General features: G+C 43.2%; 2 protein-coding genes across 4 annotated transcripts in view; one reads left to right on the top strand and one right to left on the bottom strand.

Annotated features, from left to right (window-relative positions):
• Positions 1 to 1722: 1722 nt before the first annotated feature.
• RLBP1 (retinaldehyde binding protein 1) lies at positions 1723 to 9553 on the bottom strand. Its single transcript, XM_007433193.2, has 6 exons — positions 9380 to 9553; positions 7558 to 7759; positions 6351 to 6529; positions 4717 to 4875; positions 2335 to 2445; positions 1723 to 1881 (listed from the first exon to the last, which is right to left on the bottom strand). The coding sequence occupies exons 1-6, from the start codon at positions 9551 to 9553 to the stop codon at positions 1723 to 1725; spliced, it is 984 nt and encodes a 327-aa protein (XP_007433255.2).
• A 9844-nt stretch (positions 9554 to 19397) lies between these two features.
• Positions 19398 to 25740, top strand: part of FANCI (FA complementation group I) — a 27013-nt gene continuing 20670 nt past the window's right edge. For 2 of the 3 annotated variants that reach the window (XM_088148665.1, XM_088148664.1), the window contains exons 1-9: positions 19419 to 19476; positions 19801 to 19941; positions 21750 to 21822; positions 22228 to 22358; positions 23069 to 23225; positions 23301 to 23358; positions 23927 to 23968; positions 24926 to 25049; positions 25633 to 25718. In XM_088148665.1, coding sequence (XP_088004791.1) covers positions 19858 to 19941; positions 21750 to 21822; positions 22228 to 22358; positions 23069 to 23225; positions 23301 to 23358; positions 23927 to 23968; positions 24926 to 25049; positions 25633 to 25718 — 755 coding nt within the window. In that variant the 5' untranslated portion in view covers positions 19419 to 19476; positions 19801 to 19857. Of the gene's footprint in view, positions 19477 to 19800; positions 19942 to 21749; positions 21823 to 22227; positions 22359 to 23068; positions 23226 to 23300; positions 23359 to 23926; positions 23969 to 24925; positions 25050 to 25632; positions 25719 to 25740 lie in introns of all 3 variants that reach the window. The other variant, XM_015888926.3, reaches the window with a different exon arrangement.

Genomic DNA, 25740 nt, shown 5'->3' with positions numbered 1-25740 from the left:
TTCACAAACCAAACAAGCCTAGCATTTAGCCGTATGAGCGGGATAGGGAAAGAGGTGGCGACTGCTAGAGATCTGATTTCATGGAACAAGGAGTAGAACAGAAGGGGTTTCTCTTTGGATAGTATTTCTGGTTCCCATTGAACAAGCCACAAGGGGGTATTGCCCCAAGCGCAGGATATGTGGATAAAGAGGCTCACTGATCATCTCTCTCTGGGCTCCTGGTTTGAATTTTACACTTGGGGAAATGCAACGGACCATTGTCTTGTAAAGACTCGGCATTTGACGGAGGACGAGCTGAATGTTTGCAGCTATATGTGATGGCCAGATTAGATAGCCATCTTAGGATGCATGTGATTGAAGGGCCCACTACCCAAAACAACACAGCCCGGCCTGTAATCCATCTTTTCTAGGGTCCTCTTGAGAAATGAGCATGAAAGACATATAAGAAGCCAGATTTATACAACATGCTAAGCTATCATATAAGCTTATTTTGGTTCAGTGTTTAGGTGAACCCAACACTATTGTGTAGCATACCTTCATAGTAGGAATCAGTGGCTGAAGTTACATGTTGTGATAAATCAGATCATTAGTCTAGCCACGGTCTCCGCAACATGGTTACCTGCATATCAAAATATCCTCAGCATCCATCCAAGCTTCCTTCAAATGAAGGTGATCTTCAAAAAAACACTATTTTTGAACTGGCTGAAGTTTTTAAGAGGCTGCGAAGTCTCCCACTGTTACTCTTAGCTGAGACCTCACAACCGTTTAAGGAAGAGGATATTAGAATCTTGTGAGATTTCAGGCAGGCATGAGATGATGGTCATTCCGGGGGAAAAAATGCACACACTAGTCTGCAAAATTGCAAGATGATGCTGGACTTACGGAAGCAGGAATTTTTCCAGCTATATGTGAAGAAGTAAAAAGCTGAGTCTGGGACCTTCCATAGGCAAAGCCAGTGCTCTGTCTTTGAGATATGGCTGTCCCCTGGGATGAACTGAAACCCAATAAAGTAAGCAGAATAAGACAAATTACTAAATAAGACAAAAATGCATCTGTCGCTGATTGGTACTGCCCAATTGCTTAAAGCAGGTTGGTCTCGATCTCTTTTAAAGTACGGAGCATTCAAACAATCCTGGTGATTGGGGCGTTTCGTTTACTAAGGCAATTTAAACCAAAGCATGCGTGTTATTGGAACCATTTCTGTTTGCTACAAAACTCAGCTGAAACTGAAAAAGTCTGGAAAAACTCAGTTGGCCTGAGGGTTTCTGTGGAGACTTCCTATTCTATTCCATGGGTTCCCCCCGCTCCCAACTTAGAACCATCTTCCAAAGCTCATCAGTATTGTGCTCCTAAAATATGCAACTGTGGGTGAAGACATACTTTTCCAATGTCCTAGCCCTAATAACCCAGTGCTAATCTGGTCCATTGCACCAGCAGCTGTTCGGCTCAGAGTGAACCAAACCAGTAATGCCTTCTTGATAGCATCCCCACCACAGGCATTGGTAGTTTTCTCCTCCTGCTTCCTTGCTTTTCCTCAGTGGGGAGAGCTGAGATAGAGTGACAGCAGTGGCTTCTGGACAGGAGGAACCTCTGCCTTTGATGACAGGGTGGCTACAATGCAAAGAGGTACAATCAGAGCTTATGATCACAATCTGTTTTCTCCATCAGTACTACGTTTCAAAGAAAGGCTGAGGCTGGTCTTCCACCTCAGGCTGCTACTTTTTAGAGAGTTGTGTCTTCCGTGTCCATCGAGGTCCCAAAAATCTTCTCAGCAATGACTTTGCCATCATATGGGGGGAGGTTACCTCCAAAATCTGCTGGCAAGATACCAGCATCTATCTCTTGGAAGAAGGAGTCCAGTTCATCACCGTGCACAAATACCTGAGTACAAAAGGAAAGGGGTGAGCAGAAGAGAACTGGGTTTCACTGGGGGCTGCTTGTCCTGCTGTTTTTAAAATCTAATTTTAGCTGTTGGGAATATGTTTCCCAACATATTCAGGCAAGAGACACCCAAGCCCTGTATGGTAAGCCTTAAATAATTTTAACACTTGTTTTAAACAAACAAACTACACCCACACATTTCTCTCTGGAAAAGAAAGAAGAATTCAACTCTCTACCCATGTGAGCAATGACGCCTTATTTACCACCTCTTTCCCCATTCCCCACACAACCTCCAAAAACATTACATTGGACTTCCATCTATCAAGAAGTTAGGCATTATCTAAGAGGTAGGAGGGATGGGAGCTGCAAATCTCCAATACTTAACTGGCTTACAATGCCTGTGCCTATGGTAGAAAAAGAAAACAACATATACCGTACAACTGTACAACTCACCCTTTCCAGAAGCTTGATCTTCAGGAATGGTTTGACAATGTTGTAGGTGGTGGTAAAATACCAAGGCTGATGGATGAAATGGATGGCTTTGAACCGAGCTGGAAAGGAATCCTGGGAATTCCAAAGATAAGTGTGAAAGCCAGAAAAATGGAAAACTGGGGTGGCTTAAGCAAGGTCTCATTTATCAGGAAACTACATTTCTTCTTAGCCCTGTTCACACAACATCTCATCCACTAAACGAGTCACATCTCCCTATCTGTGATTCTGGCAGGGCATAGTCACAGCAACTGGGTCAAAAAATGAACCTGTTGTGAATACAGAGTCGTCTCCACCCCCTATTTTCAGCTGGAAGAGCCTTGTATTTCGTAAGCCGCTGCATCAGGAGAGTCCTGGCAAGGCTAGGGCCACCAAGTCTAACCTGCAATAATGCAGATGATCTCTACATGGCAGCAACATCTGTCTCCTGCCATCTAACAGAGTCACTGGTCTGAGATGGGTGGCTATATAAATTGAATAAATAAAATAAAATAAAAGGTCTTTTTTCAGTCAGGCCTGGTTGCCCTTGGCAAGGGTTCATTATATCAGTAGTCCTGTGCACATGGATGGGCCAGCCAACCAGGCTAGGTGTGGCTTGGTCACTGCAGGGAGTGTCTGAGAAGTGTTCTCTGTGCTGCCAAACCTTGACCGAGAGCTCTATAATATGGAGGTCTTCTTTTTTCACTCTTGGAGGTCTAGGTAGATGAAATGGGTTAACTGAGAGGGTTTAGCTATTTTCTTAACATGACTGATGGGGTGGAATTATTAACCCTTTGCACAACTCGGTCTTTACAGCTAAATCTAACTTTCTTGGGGTTTGCTGTGTCAGTTAATCTTTTGGGGTGTTCCCACACTACACTTCAAACCCTCAATATAGTTAGGCATGTTAGGGCAGTAGAGTGGTTGTGGGGAAGGAGGTCTGAGGCTCATGATTTTGGGATGGATGTTTATACCACATAGGCTTCCTCATCCTGGGGTCATCTACCTCTTATTGCTACCCAACTGGTCTCATGAAAGATGACAGATCTTCTACAAAGCCTTCTACAACCTGGTCCCTCCAGGTATGTTGGACTACACGTTATTCACCACCCTGGCTCAGGATGATCCCAGTTGTTGTCCAACACATCTGATGGAAGTCCATTTGAAAAGGCTAGTCTAGAACATCACTGAGTTGGTTGCTATTTAGGCTGTCCCAGAACCAAGTGAAGAGAAAATGTAAATTCTCCTTTCTCATTCAAGGCAAGAGCACTTCCACATTATTGCTTTTTCCACTCCTCAAATTCTCAGAAGCAATTTGAATGAAATCTATCATTGTCCTAGCTTCTGGCAACTTGGAAACGTTGAGAAGTGGGAATCACTTTCCTCTGAGCTGTCAGAGGTTCTGCAGCAACAAAATCATCCCCCTTCTCCCTCCCAAGAAAAGAAAACCTCCAAGTAAACAGGAGGTTTGCATGCTGGTGGTCCATTGACAAAAAGAAGGAGAAACTGAACAACTTGTGTCCATTTCACCCTTGGGTGGGAAAACTGAAGGGGATCTGCAAAGCCACCAAGCCAGCATTCTCCTTACAGGGCCTGAAGCTCAGGTGCCTAGAGAGAGATGAAACTTTTTTTTTTTTAATTTAAAAATTTTTAAAAATTTATCAAGGCAGCTTCCCAATAATGCTAGAGTTGTGGGCTCAGAGACAACCAGGGTTGCTTTAAATGGATGCAGAATCTTTATTAACCTCTTCTAAGAGAGTTGGCATAGCAGGAGGTTATCATGTACTGGGTCTAAGGTAGCTGGGCTTGTTTCTCTTTAATGAAACACTTCACACGCCGCAATGACACAATTTGCCACAAAGGGGCAATGTGATTTGCCTTGGTGACACACTTGATCTCAGCCTTCTCCGGCTCTTGCAAATGATGTTGCCAGCAGCTGAGCGGAAACCTCATCGGAATAGTGTAAGAAGCAGAAGAGAGCAAACCAAACAGTGCAACTGAATCTTTGTTAAAGCAAAGCGCCCCTGCAAAGATCTGCATCGACCTCTCTTTTACATACAGGCAACGGGGCGGCTGAGCCATTGCGTGTCCCGGCCCAGGGGATTTACTGGAGCCCTTTCCTTAGATGCCAAACAATATCGCACAAGTTCACTGGCTTCAAATGTCCTGCATTTGGGGGAGAGATGTTTCCTTTTCTGCTGAAGTGGTCCCCTTGGAACTGTGCCTCCCAGTCCTTCCCTAATGGCACCATTTTGTACCGCAGCCCCATCGCTTGCCCACACATTCTAGGACGATTGCCTTATTTAGGGCAATTTCCTGATGTTGTTCTATCCTTTTAGCTTGTCAAGGCAAGCAGATCGGCCTCACCTGGAGCATGTCCACCATTTTCTTCAGTTCAGAAGGCTTGATACCGTAGGCTTGCTGCATGGTGAATCCCTTGAAGTTTTCAACGATACAGAAGCCATTAATCTGGGTTTCCTCATTCTCCAGCAGCTTCTCCAAGATCAGGCAGTAGGCACGAAGGATCTGTAGTAAAACCATGGGAGAGGAGCAGCTGAGGCGCCAACATCTTTATGGACCTTCCTCTACTGCGCTGGCTTTGAAACATCAGCCATAAAACTTTGTATGAGCCCTGCTGCTGATGCCAGTAAAACAGAAGTCATCATTAAGGATAGGATTGGATTTATACATCATGCTAAGCCATAACGGGGCTTGTTTGATTTTGCACGTGCTGTATGAATCCAGCCACTGTAGTTTGGAAACCATGGCTCCGAGCACAGAATAATGTGTGAACCTCCCAGCCAAATGTGTTTTCTTCAACAAACCATGATTAAAACAAGTCATGATGTGCAAACTAGGCTATCATTATAAACACATGTCTTTCTGGTTTTCCTGGTGGAATGGAGGGCACAGTCAGAGGCTGCAAGTTGTGACGGTTATATGTGGGGTGGATTCCTGCATCAAAGTAACCACACTTGTTGTTAGCTAAGTTTTTAGCATGCCACAGTTAACTGAGTTATTATAGCACACTAATCCATCAATTGGGGTTTCCGAAGCACAGTTTGTTCAGTTCATCTGATGCTAAGCCCTAAATTAAAGCTACTAAATATGGGCTGCAAAAATCCAAATGACCATGAGATGGCAGCAAAGAGATAAAGAAAGCATTAACTCTGTGCTGCCATTTAGCGGTCTTTCAGATGTTTGCAGCGCAGATGTGGTACCTCTACACAAACAAACAAACCATAGTGTAGGGCAGTGTGTGAACCCAGCTCTTATATCAGTGCAGTACAATTCTTAATAGCCAACACCGGTGAATGGATTTTGCTTGTTCTGCTTCTGGGTTTCCTTGTAGAGCAGCACTTCTCAACCTTGACAACTCTAAGATGTGTGGACTTCAACTCCCAGAGTTGCTGGCTTGGGAGTCCACATATTTTAGAGTTCCTAAGGTTGAGAGACACTGTCCTAGAGGGAACAGACTTTTCACTGGCTACAGATACGCCTGACTAGACTAGATATGCCTTTGATCTGATCCAGTAGAGATTCATGCCTGTTGAAACTGATAAGACATCACATGGCTTATTCAAAAGAAAGTCATTTCATTTAATGTTCCCTAAGACAGTCTCCCATCTCTTGGCAGATGTAAATTGTCTGGTCCAACTTAGAGAAGGTCTCTCTAAGTAAATCACTTTAACACTGCAGCCCGCCCTGAAGAAGTAGAAAAGAAATTAAGATCATGAAAACAGAAGAGGATGGAATGGTGGAAGGTCTTTTATCATACCGCAGGCAGAGCTGTATGCCATCTCTCTTCTCCTTTTGCAGTTTGCACCCAGATGTTTTCCTTCCCAGATGTTGCCTCGCCAAAGATGAGGGAAGCTAGCAATTGTCGTTCAGCAACATCAGGAGGGCCACCATGTTTTCCCTGCTTTGAGGGGAGCTATGATTGTTCAAGACTTACAAAAAACTTGCTTTTGTGAGGAACACCTTTACGGTAAGATACCAACCTCATCAAACGTGATCTCTTCGTAATCCCAGTTCTCTATGTTGAACAGCAGCACCACCCGACCATATCTGTCCCTGTTGCACAAAACGCCAGGGTAGCCAGCTTCAATGGTACTACGTATTGCTTCGGGTGCCAGGTTTTCAAAGAGTTCTGGATACTGCTGACGGAAGTTGACGTAACCTGGAGTTAGGGACAGAAGCTCTAACGATGCCACATCAGAAATGCTAAATGAATGAACGGCTCAATAATTAAAACCTGAAGTCTCCAAGGTGGAACTAGCAGCAGAGGTAGGGTTTTCCAATTAGAGCTGCCTACTTTCAACCACAAGTTAATCAACTCTGATCAATAGATCAATAAACGAAAAGCTTTTGTTGTGATATGGAAATTGCCCGTTTTAATTTGAGGGAGGCCCAGGTCATAAAGATGATTTTTAAAATTAATAATCTGGATGCCCAAAAACGTAATTTGACCTGCATGGACTTGAGCGTGAATAGAAGCCCCTATGCGAGCAGAAGACCTGCTTCTATCAGGATTCCTGTTTGCACAGATGTTTTAACTGGCATTCAAGGAAGTGCAAACAGAACCTCTCTGCAGACGGTCCATCTCAGAAATTTGAGACCTACTAGCTGGCGAGTAGACAAATAGCAATGGCATCTATTACCAGCACCAGCACCTGCTAGATGAGTAATATAACTCATCTCAGTAGGCTTCCAAATCCAATTCAAGGTTCTGGTTATCACCTATAATGACCTACATGGCACAGGACCAAGCTATTTGCGGGACCACCCATCTAGCAGGGAAGGCACGCTCCAGGTTCCCTTCATCAAACAATGCCACCATGTTGGATCCCAGTGCCATGCCTTGTCTGTGACTGGGCCTGCCCTGTGGAACAGCATCCACCCAGAAATCCAGATGGCCTTTTGTAAGGCTCTGAAGACCTGGCTGTTCCTCCAGGCTTTTGGGGCCAGGCAGTTAGGTCAGCTCTGTTAGTGGTGTGGCTTTGTTTTGGGGGTTGTTGTCTGACTGTAGCGTCACAAATGTATACTGTGATGATGATTTTAATCTTTGTACGCTGCCTAGAGTCACTGCTGTGAGGTGGGCAGCTCTATAAATCGTTTAAATAAATAAATAAACCTCTAGCAAAAAAGTGTGATGTTACATATCTGTGAGTAGGTGTCCAGGGGAGGGTTCAATCAAAGAATCCCCACCTTTAATCAAATCGTAAGCTCTGTTGACATCAAACTTCCGGGCACGCATGAAACGAAGGAAGAAAGCGTCATCCTTCCCCTGCATTTTCTCAGCAACTGCTTTGCAGATGTCTTCTCCTTGAGCTTTCTCCTGAATAAGTTCCTGCAGCTCTTTCACTGCTAACTGCCGTTTCTCTGGGGTCTCGTTCAATTCATCTTTAGCCTATGGAAGAGAGACAAAGATAACCTGACGGGGTAGAGAAGGAGTTGGAGGATGGGAAAGTAGTTCTTGGGTCACTAATTGGAGGAAACCCTTCCTAGCAAAGAGAACCAAAAGGTTTATGGTACACAACCTGAGGTCTGGGTGCAGTCCCAGAGTCCTTCCAAAAGTGGAAACCAAATTGTAACTGTTATTTGTATGTAACTGGGAAAATTCTGAAATACGTGGGGAACAATCCTCTAAACTAGTGGGTCCTCTTCTATACTAAGAGTGGTTCTGAATCAAACCAACATTTTGAACTAAACTGAACTGACATCCAAGTGGAGTCAACCCTTTGAATTGGAGCCTACAGTTGCCTTATTGTTCAGAGGTTTGGTGCCATCCAGTGTCTGATGGTAGTTAGTGCAGCATTCAGTGTGGGAGAGATTAGCCTTTTTTAGTTGCGTTGGACTCTAGGTAACTTCACTGATATGTCTGCAGTTTTCTTTGCAAATATAGCGAAGGGGTTTAATGGTGCCGTCTTTTGGACTTTATTGTTCCTTCACAGTCTATCCTACAGCTCTGTGTTTGCCTAATGGTCTCCCCTTCAAGTTATGCCTTTTAAAATCTTAAAACCAGTCTATGACCTGCGGGGCCCAGGGAGCAGGTCAAGATGGAAAAGCAGTGGCAGAACCCTGAAGGGCTATCACTATACAGGCTAGAATCCCTCTATTCAAACCTGCAGACTTGCCTACACCATAGTCCACAGTTGGATAGTGATTCCAAGTTGGAGCTGGTTCTACAGTATTTGTGTTTAGGACCTAAGACTACGCAATCCTCGGCCAAATTTCAGAAGTCTTCTTTATAAGGCACATTCATACTGCTACCCCAGGGCTAGGTGTCCACAAGCAACTTCAAGGTTCTCCTCTGCTTGTTTCTTCTGATGCGTCCCCTTTTATTCGGACCTGGAGAAACTTCCAGCAGAGGGTTGCTGTTCTGATGAGATACAGACGAGCTACAGTATACCTTTGAATCCCATTTAGCATGCTGCTTAACTCATAGAATCCCACTGTTTCCTCACAGCATAGAATAAATGTATTGTTGTACAGCAAGAACAGGCTAGAAGGAATAACTTACTGTACAACAGAAATGCAAATGAAGATCTTTTTGGAACAAAAGGAACACTGGTCCTAGGAATGATGAGAAGATGAAAGGTAAAGACCGGTAAGAGAAAAAGGGCTGTGATGTTCAGCTGTTCTGTTCGGTGCCTGGTGATCTCACCTTCTAATGGAGAGCTCTTACAGGATCTAGTCCTCTGGGATCTCTTTATCACCCAGACTTGGCTAAGCACTACAGGATTTTAGGATTAGGTGGCCATGGCTGTGAAGTAAATGGTTACAGCTCTTCATATGAATAGGATGATCAATGTTAGGTAGGGGAGGATAGATTAAAAGGTCTGAGTGACATGCAAAATAACACAAGGAACTTGCAGCAAAATGTATTTTACAGTCCTCTCTAAAGTAGGTGGCAATGCTAGCTGGGCAATGGATCTGTGCCAAGTGGTTTTCTTGGCCATCTTCTGGATCTGCACATGGCCCTCAACTCCTGCTTCTGGGTTTCTCCCCAATTTTCCATGATGCTCACCTTTTGCAGGGTGTGTTCAGGGATTTTCTCACACTTCCCAAACACAGGACCATGGTCACTGGTGGCCAGTCGCTCAAGTTTAGTCCGCAAGGCCTGCTCCTCTTCCGAAACAGACCTGAAGGTGCCACTCTGGGAGTGAAACTGCAAGATGAAGATAGCATCTGCCTTGATCATGCAATCCTCAGTCAACAATTTGGGATACAGTGGAGGAAAGATTCAGGCTGGCCGCAGTGTTGGCCTCTCACAGGAGAGGTTGGGAAATCTTTTGGTTGTAAGTTCATGCAATCCTGAATCAGCAACTAGACAATTCCATTTTAGCCCAACATGGTTATGGAGACAATTTATGACTTGGACAGAGACATCCTGGCTATGTTTGCATATATTTTCCCATAGTTAACTGAACCCTAATTAGCTCATTGGGCCTGATTTGCTGGTTTTACATATCACAGGGAACCAGAAAATCACCTCACAGGCTGGGTTTGTATAACATGCCAGACCAGAATGGGGTTTGCTGGTTTGGGGTTTAATGTTTTGCATGAGCAGAGCCAAATCTGCTGAAGAGAAGGTTTGAATCTGGGGCGTCTCCCAAAATATATCCCCAGTGAGAACTTGAGAAGGAACAAAGGAAGGGAGCCAGAACTCACCATTGCTGTCCTCTTTGTACTGCAATCCAGCCCCTGGGGGGAAGAAAAGGAGACAGAAAATCATAGGTGAACCCTGTCAGGAGACAAAGACAAATCGCATTATGGCAATCCAATATCTGAATCCACTCGTAATGAGTTACTGAACCTTTTTTTTTTTTTTAATATGCGTCCTCCTTCCCAATCCTGACACTTTCTGGATAGCTTGGACTGCACATCCATCATAGACATCCATCAGAGGCTGGACATTGTGGGATGTCAGCTTGCCTGGATGGCACAGAATGACTTTGGTCATTCATTCCTTGAATTTTAGCACAGAGTTGGGAAAATGGCACTAACTCTAGTTTGTAATCCTCCTATGTTTCCCTGGTGTGTTTTTTTTCCTCGCCCACATTTTTTTTTCTCATTACCTATCTAAAATCTGGTGAGGTAGAAAAATGTAAAAGAGCTGCATAAAGCTAATGGAAGGCAACATTCATCCCTCAATGTCTCATCAGTCCATCTAGCTCAGTAGTATCAAGAGTGGCTGGCTTAGGGAGGGCTCCCAGATCTTGATCTCCGAGGATCAGGATGATCACTAGATAGGAGCAAAGCGATACAGAGAACTGCAACTCTTGGTTGCCTGGATTCTTGCAGACCATATCTGGCAGCCCTATTGTAATTCTACAAAGTTCCAATAAAAAGTCTTTCCTACCTTTATCTGGACTCTTCTATACCTTAAGAAGGTGTTCTATCATCATGTTGCAACCTGTAAGGGTATGTGAGAAGAACCTTGAGAGATGGGTAAGATAAGAGAGGGCATAGCCCACAGCTGCATAACGGGAAGAGAAAGAGGCTCAGAAGGGAGCCTCCCTAACTTCTCAGGCTGAATCTCCCACCATCTCCTTTAAAGCCTGAGAAGTTAGGGAGGCTCCCTTCTGAGCCTCTTTCTCTTTCCATTATGCAGCTGTGGGCTATGCCCTCTCTTATCTGACTATTCTCTAGGCAGCATCTCTTCGCCCTGTCTCTCAAGGTCTTTTCCACATACTATTACATAACCTTTCTCTTCAAGCCCTATCTGTTTAACACAGTTAAGGAATACAACGGGAAGAAGAAATAACCTTGAGGAACAGAAGGAAGAGCTGCAACCAAGCCAATGATCAGATAAAAGAAATTTTAGTCCAAGGCAGAAATGTAATTTGAGAAATCAGCTCAGACTTGACCCTCCTTAGTTCTCATGAAGATAAAGGGGGGGGGGAGGGGAATGTGTGTTCAGACTTGCAAGATTCTGTTATTATACCTTTATTATAAAAGTAGTATTAGCATTCATAACTTTGGTTTTCTAGTCTGGTCTACCTTGGAGGGCTGATCCTGAGTGTGAGAGACAGATCTTCTCACTACTTACTCAAGTCTCTATCTCTCTCTGCCTAACTAGCTGATTCAACTTATGTGTGGCTTTTTTCAATAACAACAACAACAACAATAATATTAATAACAACAAGAACAACAACAATAATAATAATAATAATAATGAAGGACTCAATAGGTGTATAAAAATGCCAAATCCAGTCTAAACAACTGGCTGACTGTGTGACCAACAAGAACAACAATAATGTGCCTTTTTATTTAAAAACAGAATAAGGAAGTTGACAACACCAACAATGATAAATCATTGGCCAGATAGATCTTCTTATTGTTACTTTTTTCCAAGATTCACATAGAACAGTTCTGCATATAGATTTAGTTTCACTGTTGGCGATGGCCAAACTGAAAATGGTACACTCTTGGAACAAAGATCTTTCTGTCCCTGCCTGTTATGACAAAGTCTGGAAGACAAATAAACGGCAAAGAAAGAGAGGTGTGACTTGCAGTCACAAAATGCAGCTTCCTTATGTTGCTCATATAATTTATTTGTGACAGCTATGCTTTTGCTCTTTCATTCGCATAACATTTTGGAAACACTTATTTTTGGGTGTTGAGGATGGTGATTGGATTGCTTTCTCTCAGAATTTTGTATGTGATTGATACTTTGTCATTAAATAACTAGGATAATTCCTCCATACAATGCAGCCCAAGTGAAAAAGGCGCAAAGGCTCAGTCTGAGTTCATACATGTTTGTTATCCTGTGTTTGTTGAAGAAAGCCAAAACTGACTGAATGCATAGCACATTAAGCCATAGATTACAACACAGAAACCAGACGGGCTGGGTTTACACACTACACTAAGTCAAAACCAATCAAGGTGCATAGTATCGAATGCAATATGCAAACCCGGTCATCTGCTGCAGAGTTACACATGGCTACCTACACTGGGCTCCTTCAGCCAAGACAAAACCACAGTCTTGTGGCATCTGACAGGCTTTTGAAAGCCAAGGTTTTTATAAATGAGTAGCCACTTTGGCAGAGGTGCAGGATGGCTTCTCCAAGTCTTTTGACAATAAAACATTAGGCCAAGCTGGAAATAGGTACATCTGGAAGACCCCACTGATTCTTCAGTCTACATGAAGCAAGTCTCATTAAATGTGGTGGCATACTTCTAAGGAAGCCTATGTAGGAATTGGCTGCTAGAATCATTGCTGGTATGGAACAAATGTTTGAATGCAGAAGCAGCTGGATTTCCTGCCTGGCATCAACCCTGAAAACAAATTGAAATACAGCCATGGGAAAGACCTCGACCATGGATATTGTTGAGCCAGGGGACAAATATTCTGACTCAATAAAAGACCGTACACAGTGAATTGAATTTCTGCATGGTTTCACTGGGATATAGAAATGCTAGCCTTTGGCTCCATCACAGCTCCTTTTCTTAAAAAAAAAAAAAGTTCAGTAAAGCTGAGGCATCTTTGGGTGCAGAAACAGAAGCAATGCTGGCCACCTTGCAAAGCGAACGAAATACTCACAAAGGACGCCAAGCTGCTCCAGGAAGATCTCTGTGTGAAATCCTGAAGCAAAGAGGGAGAAAACCCAACAGGCTGCAGAGAAGCAAGTGGGACTGGAGAGGATCAAAGAGAACTCCTGACAAACATCCCGTAGAAACGCTGGGTTGGGATTAAGCCATCCCAGGGCATTGCTCAGGAGGGCTTCTTAATTAGGTCAGCACAAACCGGGGAAGGGATCCCATGGAAAAAAAAAAAAGACAAAAGGCAAATGAGGGGATGGAAGAGAGACAGAGCTGCGGCCAAGTAGATTTGGCTTGGAGGAACGCATAGCAGAGAAGTTCATGGGCTTCTGGGACTGATTAACCATGTATAAAAGCCTCTTATTGTATAAGTGGGCCACCTCATTAGTGTAACATGCAGGGAGAATGAAGGATTTATGAGAATGCTGCAAGGGAGATAGAAGGCAGAGACCGTAACTCCATCACGCCGTAACATGGGAATATGCATACAGAGGTCCATGTTCTCTTCTTGCCAAGTCCATATATTTATATACATGTGGGTATATAATGTATAAACATACATTTATAAGGATTATTTCCACATTCTCAGGGGATGTAATCCGCAAAGACAAGTGTGATCACAATGCTGGCTAGTCTTTGACATCAATCTATTTATTTGCTGCAGAAGTCCAGCAAGGTTGATGTCTGGAATCTCCTGGACCTACATTGCACTAACCATAATGTGATTTGTTAAATGTAGTCTGAACCCAGACTTGGGATTTATAAACCATGAGTCTGGCTCTCTGCACTAGGACTCAGCGATAAATCTCAGCCCCACATCTTCAGGCAGCTTAATAGGGCTGCTTAGTTTGGATTCCCCGAAGTCTCTCAGGCACATGACACACCGCAACTAGACAAAAATCTTTGTTGCCAGGTAGAATGGAGCCCCAGTGACCTGCTGTCAGCAAGAGGATGCAGTTCCTCTTTGCTTTAAGGTTCTGAAGCTGAGGGTTTGTTGACATAACTGACTTCTCTGCCCTGAGAACTGCTGGCTCCCAGCTTACGCCTCACACCGTGGTTGATGTGTTATATCAGTCTGGCCAGACTGTCAATACCAGTTGTGAGCTATTGGTCTCTCATTCTACTTGAGCCCTTCCTAGAAGCATCTGGTTGGATCTAGAACACTATTTTGTTTACTTGATCCAGCAGGGTTCTTCCTATGTCCTTATGTATCAGTCTGTCCATTCTCTTTGCATAGAGTGGGGCAGAGGGTAAAGGACTTACCATGAATTGTTTGCACTAGAAGCAAAATAGCTTGGTCTGCCTTGCTGGAAACCACTAAATTGTCTCCTCTGAAAACAATCAGAACATGCATTCATATGCTGACAACCTGGAGTCCTCCAGAGGTGTTGGGGCTACAGCAGACTGTGAATTGTGGGAGGTGCAGTCCTAATAGAAGTTGGAAAGTGTCAGATAAAGGAAGACTATATCATGACAGTGGGAAAGTTGGGCAGTCTTACATCCATGCTACACATGGATATCCTGGGGGGAGGAGGGCCACAGGGAACAAATGATGACATGTGCCTGATGACACCATCACAATGACAACATGTATGAAACTGGGTTAACTTGCATCATGATGATGTCACTTTGTGCATGCAGTCATTCTGACATTATCACAGCTTGTAATAGACACGCTTGCTATTAACGCCCATTCAGCTGTTAAACTTCATGTACAGTATGTGTCTGGTTATCGTTTTCATGCATTTTCTCCCTCTCTCCTGGGGTTCCCATGTTGCATCGAACAATAGTGTATTGATTTATTGAATAAGCTAAAATTAGCAGAGTGTTCATAACATGCTAAGCCGTGAGCTGTGGCTTATAATCCACAGCGGCTAGGTTCACATCACAAGGCAAGTCAAACAAATCAAAGCTTGGCTTAACACATACAGTCACAGGCCCTTCCTCTAATAAGAACAGAAGATTAGTTTAGATTCAGATTAAAAAGAATAGGAAAAAGGGAGACATTAAAGTTAGCGGCGGGTTCTTTTAACTGCACATAGCCTTTGCGTTTTCACCTAGAGAGACTCCAGATTCAAAGAAAGCAGCATATAAGCCCAGCAGAGGGGAGCGGAATTATGAACGATGTCTTCTGTAATTGCTTGGAGATGTAAGGATTTGGAATTCCATGTCACCAGAACTGTGGGCGGAAAAATGTGTACCTACAATGCGTGCAGATTAAAATAAAAAAGGGGGGGGGAGAGAAATACAACTGTCAGCGGGATTGTGTGGAGAAGGCCCGAGATGGGTTCAGCCAAAAGCCACTTTGATATTTTCTTTTCCTAACAGCTTCTGATTGGGCATCTACGGATTTGACAGTTTTCATGAATGGTATTATTTGGCCCTCACTAAGCAAACACAATACTGTATTTAGGCATTGAGGTCTGCCCTTCATTTGAGGTGGTCTGCAGAGGCTCTGTTTGAAGGGCTGAAAGATTAAAAATATGTCTGTCTGCCTGTCTACCTATCTACATATGAAAGCAGGATCTTGAAATTATAGTATTTTGCAGGGCAGCAGAGCGATCAGCCCGGTAACTAGGTCACCTAAGCAGGATCAGCCCTGCAGCCTCCACCTGGTTGGTATGTGAGCCACCACGGCAGCAGATTTCCAAGCAGCAAACAGCTCAGCACAACATGTTCTAAAGGCAGCAGGTCAAACAGAACAATGTAATGTGTGCATGGGAACATGAGGTACACATCTAGTCATGGTGGGAGAAGTAGGAGGTGCTAGAAAGTCCATGCCAACAGTCATCTTGGTTAGCCCAAAATGTTAAGCAGGATCAGGCTTGGGTGGGAAACCATGAAGTCCCAGAGCTGCTAGATTAGGAAGCTGGAAAAAAAAAAAATCTTAAAAGGCAGTGGCATCTATGTTTGTCTTTAGAAAGCCCATCCCATCTGTTTTTGCCAGTAGAGAATCCAGTTGCTCCCATGAATGTTGTTTATTGGTTTGAATCCAATTTACTGTTTGAAAGTGTGCAGCGTGTACGATGGCTCCTTTGTTCTTGCACATTTGATGTAAAGTTGTGGGGTTTTACTGATTCTTGTTTAAAATCCTTTCCTGCCACCTATCATTTGAGGGACACAATGGTGGAAGGATTCTCTCATGTCCTTGATATTTTGCCCACTGTTGAACCAGTTTCATGACCCCATCTTACAGGAAATCCAATCTAGTCAATTTCATAGTCACTTTCACAATGCCTCAACCTCCATTCCTCTGCTTACAGCAATTGTACTCAAAGTCCTCTTCTTGTATCCCACAAATTAACTTAAAACAGGGAGTCCCCAGGTTAAGAATGCTCAGGTTACCGATGACCCATATTTAAAAACAGGGCCTATTGTAGCAAAATTCAAGTCAAATACACAATGGTTCAAGTTCGTTACACAATGCTACTTATACGTTATTATACGATAATACTGTTCTGGCTTACATACAAATTTGACTTAAGGACAGATCTGGGAATGGAACTCATTCTTAAACTGGAGACTACCTGTACTTCTACAACTTTGAAACATGTATTTGGCAGCACATCAAAGTGGGAGATACTTAAAAGGTGTCTGATGAAATGGATTGTGTTGATACCTGGTTAGATTTGATGGCAATAAATTCTGAGATGTATAATAAAAGACAGTTAATACTTCCCTTAATGGATGAAGAGGACAAAATAACAGGATGTCTCTATAATAAATTAGATTTGAAACTTCCACAGTGTCTTGGCATCTTTGTCCTTTTATTTTCTTTGATAATTGCCAGTCTTTCTGAATAAAGACTTGAGATACAGTTTTAACAACAGCAACAACTGCCACCATCCGTAGCATAATGTTGTGATGTAGGTAGCATTCCATCCACTTCATGTCACCCCTATTTTTTGGGTTCCACCCTCACCCCTTTTGCCCATTAAATTTTGTCATTTTGCAACCACCAAAGCTCTTCCTCTTCCCCCCTTGTGATCTTTTTTCCTTTTTTTTCCTGCAAATGTGACAGGTCCCCCAGGCCCTGCTGATACCTGCGTCTGCTTCATGGTCGTGATGCTTTGACTACATAAACAATGGTACTCCTCTGAATAGTGGAATAGAGAGAATAATAAAATAACAACAGCAGCTAAAGCCTCAAGAAAAATAACATTCTCAAGGAATAAGACCAAGCTGTACTAATTCATTGGGGATTTTGGTTCTCCTCAATTGGCTCCTTCGCTTCAACAGCTCAAGCTTTCATAAAAGGCTTGAAAAACAAGCTGTGCCTTTGCAGACAGGAAGCCACCTGGATTAATCCCTGTTTCTGAATAAAAGTAAAGTTTCCTGCAAGTTGAACGTGGCTACTGGTGATTTTATGGACTTATTCATGCTGTTCTCTTAGCAACTGTATAGAAGTGGTTTGGCCCTGCCTTCTTCTGGAATAACTTTTGACTTCTCCATAGCACTAGGATTTCCCATGCAACAGCAGTGCAGGTCCGATCCTGCTTAGTGAGGAATTCCTGAATCGAGTTTTCTCTTACAGGACTTTTAATTCTCAGGACTCTCAATGGATAGTAGTTTGGACATTCCTGACAGATGATCGACATCATCTACATCAGTGTTTTTCAGACTTGGCAACTTTAAGATGTACGGACTTCGAGTCCCAGAATTTCCCAACCAGCATGCTCGAAGCGAGTTTGAAAAACACTGACGTGGATGATGGTAGATCATTTGCAGGGCTATGAGTTCTATTCCCAAAAGTTGGCAAACCACCATTGCAAATTTTATTCAGTAAGAATGATTTGAAATTCTCTCTTGGCACCATTAGGGAAGTAGTTCTAAAAAAAAAAGCACAACTGGGGCACAATTGGATGGTAGAAAGACACAGGACATGTTCACACCACCACCTCAACCAGATCAGGTGGAAGCCTAGCAAATGCAGTCACACCTCCTGCTAGGCCTAGTGTTAACCTTGGTTGGGCTTTCTAAAAACTTGCTTTAGCTGTGGGGTAAATCCAAGCCTGGTTCAATGCATTCTGTGCACCCAGCTGGAGTGTACGATGCAGACACAGCTATTGTGCACCCACACTTCCTGCCAGCTGGAATTTAAAACTTTAAATTCTTTATTTCGAGTTTTACTTTAGAGATGCCTTGTGAAATGAGTGCTGCTAACTTAATGTTGTTTCAGAGAGGTGCTGCCTCTGGCGGGGTAATGGTGTGTGGGAATGACCTTGGGAGACAGAAGAGTCACAGACTTAGACAACTGTCATGCAAAGTGGGATCTACCTGTCCTGTTAGATCCTGCGGAAGAGGCATGCTCCGGGTCCCGTCCATAAGAGATTATCTTCTGACTAGACCCAGGAGGGCCTTTTCTGCTGCCCTTTGCAATACCATTTCCCCGGAGATCAGACTTGCCCAGATCCTGCTGGCCTTTGGCAAGGCATTAAAAACTCGGCTGTGCTGTCAAGCCTGGGGCCCCGATAGTGCGAATGAGCCCGTTTCTTGGTTCTACCGATGGTGGGATGTTGTGCGTGTTCTCGGCTGCTGTGTTATGTCATTTCTGTTTTTTTAATTACTGGTTGTGTTCTTACCCTGTTTTTATCGTAATTGTTAGCCGCCCAGAGTCACATATATGAGATGGGTGGCCCTGTACATTTATTAAACAAGCAAACAAAGGCATCTCAGCCCACAGAAGGAAAAGGGGCATGGGGGACGTCTCCGAAGGGACCCTCCCCAGTTTTGGGGAAGGGAAAAGGGAAGGGGGGAGAAGGGCTTTCAGACTGCAAGGTGGACCTCAGTGGTCCAGTCAGGAAGCGCGAGCCCTGAGTGCCAATCCTGCCTTTGTGGTGAGGTCTCAGTAACAGAGTCTTGCAAGCATTTCTCTCCTCCTTCCCTTAGCGTGGCGGGGGTCCAGGCCGCGGCTCTCCCTCCTGCCTCCGAGGTCCTTCCCAGGGACCGCCAAGGGCAGCTGCCGTCGGCCTTTCCCTCCCCAGGGAGGATGCTGGACTGGCGAAGAGAAAGTCTCCTCCAGACGATGCTGGATGGCACGGACGGAGGCGCTGCCCCTCACGACGCGCGCAACTCGGGAATGGCGCGCTGCTTCTGGTTTCCTCGTCGCACCTCGGACAGCTGGGGGGGTCCCTAATGTTATCCCACCCACCAACCCGGGACTTGGCTGGGGAGATCCGTGCAATGGTAACTCTGCAGAGAAGGCAACCTGGAGTCAAAACAGATCTCGGGCGGGAAATGTTAAACTGCCAGACAAAACAGCCCCCCTCCGCCATTTTACGAGGAAGACTCCGCGCAGGACGCAGCGGGGACTCGAACCGGCGGACTCAAAAGCGTCCCCCCCGGCCGCCCTTCGCGGCGCGCCAACGCTTCCATCCGGGTCCTTGCGTCCGCCGCCGGGAAGCGGGAAACGACGGAAGGCGAAGCGGGTATGGGTTGCCTATGGAAACGGAAGTCCCTTTTAAGGGGCGGGCTTTGTTGCTTCAACTTCCGGGCGGTTCCTGGCGGGAGATTTGACGCCCGGAAAGGCTGGGAAGGAAGGCGGGATGCCTCGATAGGGTGGGCGAAGAGAAATGAAAGGTCGGGGGGGGATGGGGGGGGTCCTGAATGGGAAGTAGGGTGGGGTGGGGTGGATGGGGGGGAGAGGAAAGGGAGTCAGTCGTGGAATCAATTGGGTGCAAGCTCATTGGGGTGAGAGGGGTCAAAGGGGCATCAGTCAGTGGGGGGAGCTTATTGGGCGATGAGGGGTCACGTGGGCACCAGCCAATAGTGGGTGAGGTAGCGGGGGTCATTTGGGGATAAGGGGGAATGATGGAGGGGCAGCTATGGGCTTCCCCAGAAATGACAGGGTTTCCTTGACTGGGAAGGCAGAAGCAAATGGGGGACCCTGTTTTGATGTCGCAGGAAGCGCCTGTTATTCCTGAAAATTTGGCTGATCACCCTGAAGCTCACCCTGCCGTGATGGACCAGAAAATCCTGCTTCTGGCAGCAGAAGGAGACTCCGAGCGCCTCCAGTCGTGCCTGCAGATGCTGAAAGAAAATGAGGTGAGCCTCATTGCCTTTCAGTTAAGCAGCCCCCCAAAGGACCCTTCCTGGGGGTTATTCATCCATGGGCTTTGTCTGGAAATGGCTTTTTTTTTTAAGCACGTTTCTTCTATCCTCAGTAGCTTCTTCATGTTGGGTCCCAATGCTGGGAAAGCTGTGGCCTTCCAGGTAGTACTGAGCTTCAGTTTCTAACATCCCTCTAAAGCAGGGTTCCTCAACCTTGGCAACTTTAAGACAGGTGGATGTCAACTCCCAGAATTCCCCAGCCAGTGCTGGCTGGGGAATTCTGGGAGTTGACATCCACTCGTCTTAAAGTTGCCAAGGTTGAGGAACCCTACTCTAAAGCAGTGTTTCTTAAAGTGTGGTCTGAGGACCCCGGGGTCCCCCAAGAACCTCTCAGGGGTCCACGAAATCAAAATTATTTGCTAGATATTGAAGATATTTGCAAAAATTTAAAACCACGTCATTCTTCTTCTTATTTTTTATTTGTTAAAAAAGTAGAGTTTTTTCATGAAAATATTTAAGTTAATATCTAATGAGGTTTTTTTACATGATTCAATAAATAGATATTCTACAAATACATCATTTTTAATGTTTAATATGGCAAATATCAATAAATATAGCCCATACAAACAAAAGCTCTTTTGGGGTCCTCCATAATTTTTAAAAATGGGAAGGGGTCCTGAGATCAAAAACTTTAAAAAACACTGCTCTAAAGCTTCCAGTGGTGCTGGAGAAGACTCTTAAGAGTCCCCTGGACTGCTAGGAGGTCAAACCAGTCAATCTTAAAGGAAATCAACCCTGATTGCTCATTGGAAGGATTGATAATGAAGCTCAAGCTCAGATACTTTGGTCACCTAATGCGAAGAGAAGACTCTTTGGAAAAGACCCTGATGCTGGGAAAGATTGAAGGCAAAAGGAGAAGGGAACGGCAGAGGACGAGATGGTTAGATAGCATCACTGAAGCAATGAGCATGAAACTGAGCAAACTCAGGGAGGCAGTGAAGGACAGGAAGGCCTGGCGCAATATGGTTCATGGGGTCACGAAGAGTCGGACACGACTTAACGACTGAACAACAACAAAAAGCTCCCAGTAGCCATCACCCTTTGCCCATCCTGGCTGAGACTGCTGGGAGTTATAATTCAGCAGCAGTTGGAGAGTCACAGATTTAGTATTCATACTGTTCCCACAATTATATTTGTTTGTTTGTTTATTTCCGTTAAGGAGGCAGGCCTGACTTAGCCACAGGCTGGGGATTATTGAATCATACATGGGTATAAATGATGTCCATGACATTATGGATGGACATGTTATAAAGGCAGATTGTTCTTGAGGGCCACAATTTGGTGTGATAATGTCAAGCCCCAAGTAGGTGGGCAGAGTCAAGGAAGCAAGAACTACACAGACTTCCATACAATATCTTCAATGCTAATCTTGGGATATATGCAGAAACTTCAGAACTGTAAGAGGAATTTCCATGAGGTAATTATGGAATTAAGTGAGGAATTAAGGTGGAGTTTCTTTGAATGATTTAAAATGCTTCTACACAGGTTTTTTGCCAACTGGGCTAAGTTGCCATTTATGAAAATTTGCCAACAGACTCAGCTGCTGTCACTTGATTGTTTATGTCTATGTTCTCATCCATTCCTTTCCCAGCATCTCCACACGGATTACTCTTGTGGTAATTTGTAGACTATATTAAGAGGACAATAAATATGTATCTTTTATGCAAATTAATATGGGGTAATGATGGATGTAAAAGTTCAAAGGAATGACGAGTCTTGCAATTCTGGTCTCTTTGCTGCAGTTGAATGACCTCATTACGAAACATGCTTTGAGGAAGAAGGGGATTGGTGCTGTTCTGAGAGGAATCTTCAAAGGTACTTGCAAAGATGTAGTGGATTGATCTCTGGAATATTTATCCTTAGATTTTTGGCCCAATGACATGGTTACTCGTCCATACAAAGTTAGTATTTTGTGTAAGTATATAAATAATGTGAGTTTCTGACCATACTGGGGACAACTTGTTTCTCAATTTAATTTTAATACCTGGGTTTCCTGCCTTTTAATATCTTTAGAATGGGCTAGCATCAAGTAATGGCTTGTAGACAGTTGATGCTTTTTAACCAACAAAATATTGGGGGAGCAAATTGTCCTATTGGTATTATCTGTTCATAAAGGAATATGCAAGCTTTCAAATTGTTCAATCCCACTTTCCACTGTTTAAACAGTACAAAATAAATAATATTTTGTTGCTATTGTGTGGTTTCTGTTCTGTACTCTAGGTTCCCCTTGCTCTCAAGAGAAAGGTGTTGCCAGAAGACTAAGTATTTACAAACACTGCATCCAGCTAGTGGAGTCCGGCGACCTGCAAGTGGAAGTTGCATCTGAGATAATAAGACTGCTTATGTTAGAGGTAAAGATTAATATATTTAAAAGTAGCTTCTCAGGGGTTTCCCTGAGCTGACATTGGGGATGTTTACCTTTCATATCTAACTTAGAAATTTGTGTTTTTTTGAGTTGGCCAGTGTGTTAACATGTGAATCATTTCCTTCGCAGCCCAGTCCTATGTACTGTATATTTATGTAGATCTCTGAAAATGAATACTTTCATATTACTCACCAGAATTACTTGTTCCTTCTTCTTGTTGTTAGGGCATCTCTCACGGTAATTTTTTTAAAGCAACCTTCCCTAAGCTGGCATTCTCCATACATAGTATATGGACTAACTCCCAGAATCTTTGACAATTGTCATGTTGGCAGGGAAATTCTTAAAATTGAAGCCCACGTATTTGAAGGACATTGAGAATGGGAAGGGCTGTGATATGGATGGTATGGCATGCATAGTTTTGCATATTTTGATCATGATCAAATACAGTTTCTACATTGAACTAGTTGGGCTGTGCTAGATCTTCAGCTTCTTAATAGCTGATGTGATATGCAAAATGTAATATTTCCTCTTTTATTTTGGGAGAAGGTATTTCAAGATGTGAGTACAAGAACTACTTCTGTGACACTTAGGGTTGTTAGAATGTAATTCAGAGCTCATTTCTTTCTTTATTCTTTTGTCTGAAGCCCCTTAATATATAATCAGATTTCTCCATATATATATTTTTTAATGCATCAGGCTCACAAGCTGCCGGGGCTTGCTTTGGCTGACTTGGCTATATTGTTTATTGAAGCAATCAAAGGAGGCAGCCTACTCAGTGGCAAATCTTTGGAGCTCTTTCCTACAATTCTTACTGTGCTGGCTACATCTAAAGAGACCCTTGAATATGGGACAGGTAAGCTCTTTCCTCTTTGATTCCCCCTCCTTTGTCTTTTGCTAACTAGCGACATCTAACTTATTCCCCTTTCAGGTGAGTTGACTGGGGAGGAATATAAGAAACAGCTGATTAATACCCTCTGTTCCAGCAGGTAAGCCTTGCACTTGCCAGATCAGATGCCATTTGGGTGTTGTCTCTCAAAATTGTTCTGGTGGTCAATTTCATGTAGTGTTTATTGGCATAATTTACATAGGCAAATGCTAAAGTATCCATGAGTATATGGGAATGTGGATCTCTATCTCCCCTTTTCTCCACTAATATTTTATGAAGTGCCATCATGTTGCTTTCTATAGACAATGAGCAAAGATACTAGAATGTCAACTTTGGTAATGACTGGAAATGCTCATGATTACATTTGCCTTGTAAGGCTTTGACTAAGCTTCAGAACAGAGTTTTGAAATACCACTTTGTAAATTAAAGCATTACTTAAGAGAAAGTTGTCTTCTGAATTCTAGATGAGATGTTGGTAACTTGTATTGGTATAAGCTTTTGTGGATTAGTACCTGCTTAATTAGCAGCCTGAAAACTCATGCCTTATTAAATGTAAAGTGCCACAAGTCTTTTTGTAGGTTTGCTTTATCAAACAAATACAGTTACTTCTTTGGAAGTATTTTCTGTATCAGTTTATTTTTAGACTCAGACTTATTTTGTTTGGACAGGTGGAGCCCTCAGTATGTGATCCATCTAACTTCCATGTTCAGGTAATTGCCTAAGCATTTCTTCTTTCTGTCTGTCTGTCTCTGACTTAGGGATCAATTGCAGGATGCACAGAGATCTTCAATGACAGCCTGTGCTTGGACTTCAAAAAAAGTTCTGACCTTCCCTTGTGTTCCTTAAGTGGGGAAGGTTCTGAAGCAAAGCATTCATGTCTACATCATTTTGGAAAAATCCAGGGGCTAGGGGATGCTTTTATATCCTTTCCTGAATTGGCTGATGAAGCTGAAAATAGCCTAGGAAGATTAGCGTTCAAAGTTCAGAGTTTATTTATACTCCAAATCCAATCATATGATTCAGAGAGAAGCTTCTGTAGACTAGTCTTTGTCTGTTTTCTTTAAATGTAATTGGAACAAAAAATGGATATGGGAAAAGAATATTATACAAGTCAGTCCTGGGTTAAGTTCAGAAAGTCAAGCTAAGACCAGAAGATCTGTATTCAAATCTTGATCCAGCCAGAAGTTGACTAGTTGATATTATGTCTTTTATTGGCTGGATCCATGCATTGTGTTAACTGATGGCTTTGTTTTAACTTTGGTTTGTGACCAAACCACAATGGATAGGTCCATGGTTTAAGCCATAAGCCATGGTTTACAAACCAGAGTACCTCAATTTATAGGACATATTGAGCCAAAAATCAAACAAAATCATGATGTGTAATGTATTGCATGCCCCACAGAGTCATTATAGAGTTGGGCAGTGTTACAACATGAATTAAATAAATAAGCCTAGTCATTATTTCAGCAGAGTGTATGTCTCAGGGTTATTGTGAGAGTTCACTGAGAAGCAGAGAGAACCAATTCTGTTCCTTAGAACTTCTTTGAAGAAAGCTAGTATATACTGTATACATAAATGAATAAATGTAAGTATTCGTTTGCTTCTTCTGATGTAAATATAGTGCTGTCTTCTGAAAAGGCGCCAACCTGTCTTGTTTTGCTATGCAGGGATGTTCCATTGAGTAAAGAAGAACTGCAGTTTGTGGTAGAAAAGGTCTTAAGAATGTTCTCGAAGTTAGATCTCCAGGAAATCCCACCTTTAGTTTATCAACTGTTGTTGCTTTCTTCAAAGGTAATGCTTTCCAGGAAGTTGTCTCCTTTCCCAGGTTTTCTAACATCATGTGTTAGGTTCTGTGGCTTCAGTCATAGTTCCATGGCTTGGAGGTAACTATCCCATTTACCCAAAGACTTGGTGTTATCTCTAGTCTAACTAGCAATAAAGAATATCCAATCGGTGTGAATGGTTCTCTTCCTCCATGTTTATTAATTTCTTGAGACCTCCCACTGTAAGTGATCATACAAGCTAACAGCAGATTTTATGGCAGTAGGATTACCAGTTGTTTTCATAAAAATAGGTTGCAACTCACTGATATTAGTAAAATATCCCAAATGATTTGGGTATGGATAAAACAGCACATGCCAATCTTATGCATACCCACATTTGAGCAGTCCATTCTGGGATTCTTGGTAAGGAAAAGCAGCTAAGAAATTATTTTAAATAAATAAATAATCAGGAGCAGTATAAAGTTATTCTGTTAAATCTTAGGGGTCCTGTAAGGATGGTATCTTCCCAATTATTGTATGAATTTTTACTATTAATACGTTCTGTCCTTGGAATATGAGTCATGTAATGCAATTATCTCATAACTTCTCAGGGTAGTAAGAAAAACATTTTGGAAGGGATTATCAACTTTTTCAACCAGATGGATAAAAAGCAAAAAGAAGAGCAGAGAGATTCAGAGTAGGTAGTTTTTCTCCCATTC

Source organism: Python bivittatus, unplaced genomic scaffold (genome assembly GCF_059951505.1).
Source record: "Python bivittatus isolate LINGU-HERP-01145 unplaced genomic scaffold, Pbiv_v1 ctg000530_np1212, whole genome shotgun sequence".
Classification (NCBI taxonomy): domain Eukaryota; kingdom Metazoa; phylum Chordata; class Lepidosauria; order Squamata; family Pythonidae; genus Python; species Python bivittatus.
The sequence above is the reverse complement of the archived record's forward strand: the minus strand, read 5'-3'. Positions and strand labels throughout refer to the sequence as shown.

What these genes read in the sequence shown, in the direction of transcription:
- RLBP1 (XM_007433193.2), bottom strand. Translation starts at nt 9,553, where the DNA reads ATGATCAAGGCAGATGCTATCTTCATCTTGCAGTTTCACTCCCAGAGT. An exon ending in CTGAACACACCCTGCAAAAG is followed by an intron (nt 7,760 to 9,379) that starts GTGAGCATCATG and finishes TCTCTTCCATAG; the next exon opens with GCTAAAGATGAATTGAACGA. An exon ending in AAGAGATCACGTTTGATGAG is followed by an intron (nt 4,876 to 6,350) that starts GTTGGTATCTTA and finishes GTTTTACTACAG; the next exon opens with ATCCTTCGTGCCTACTGCCT.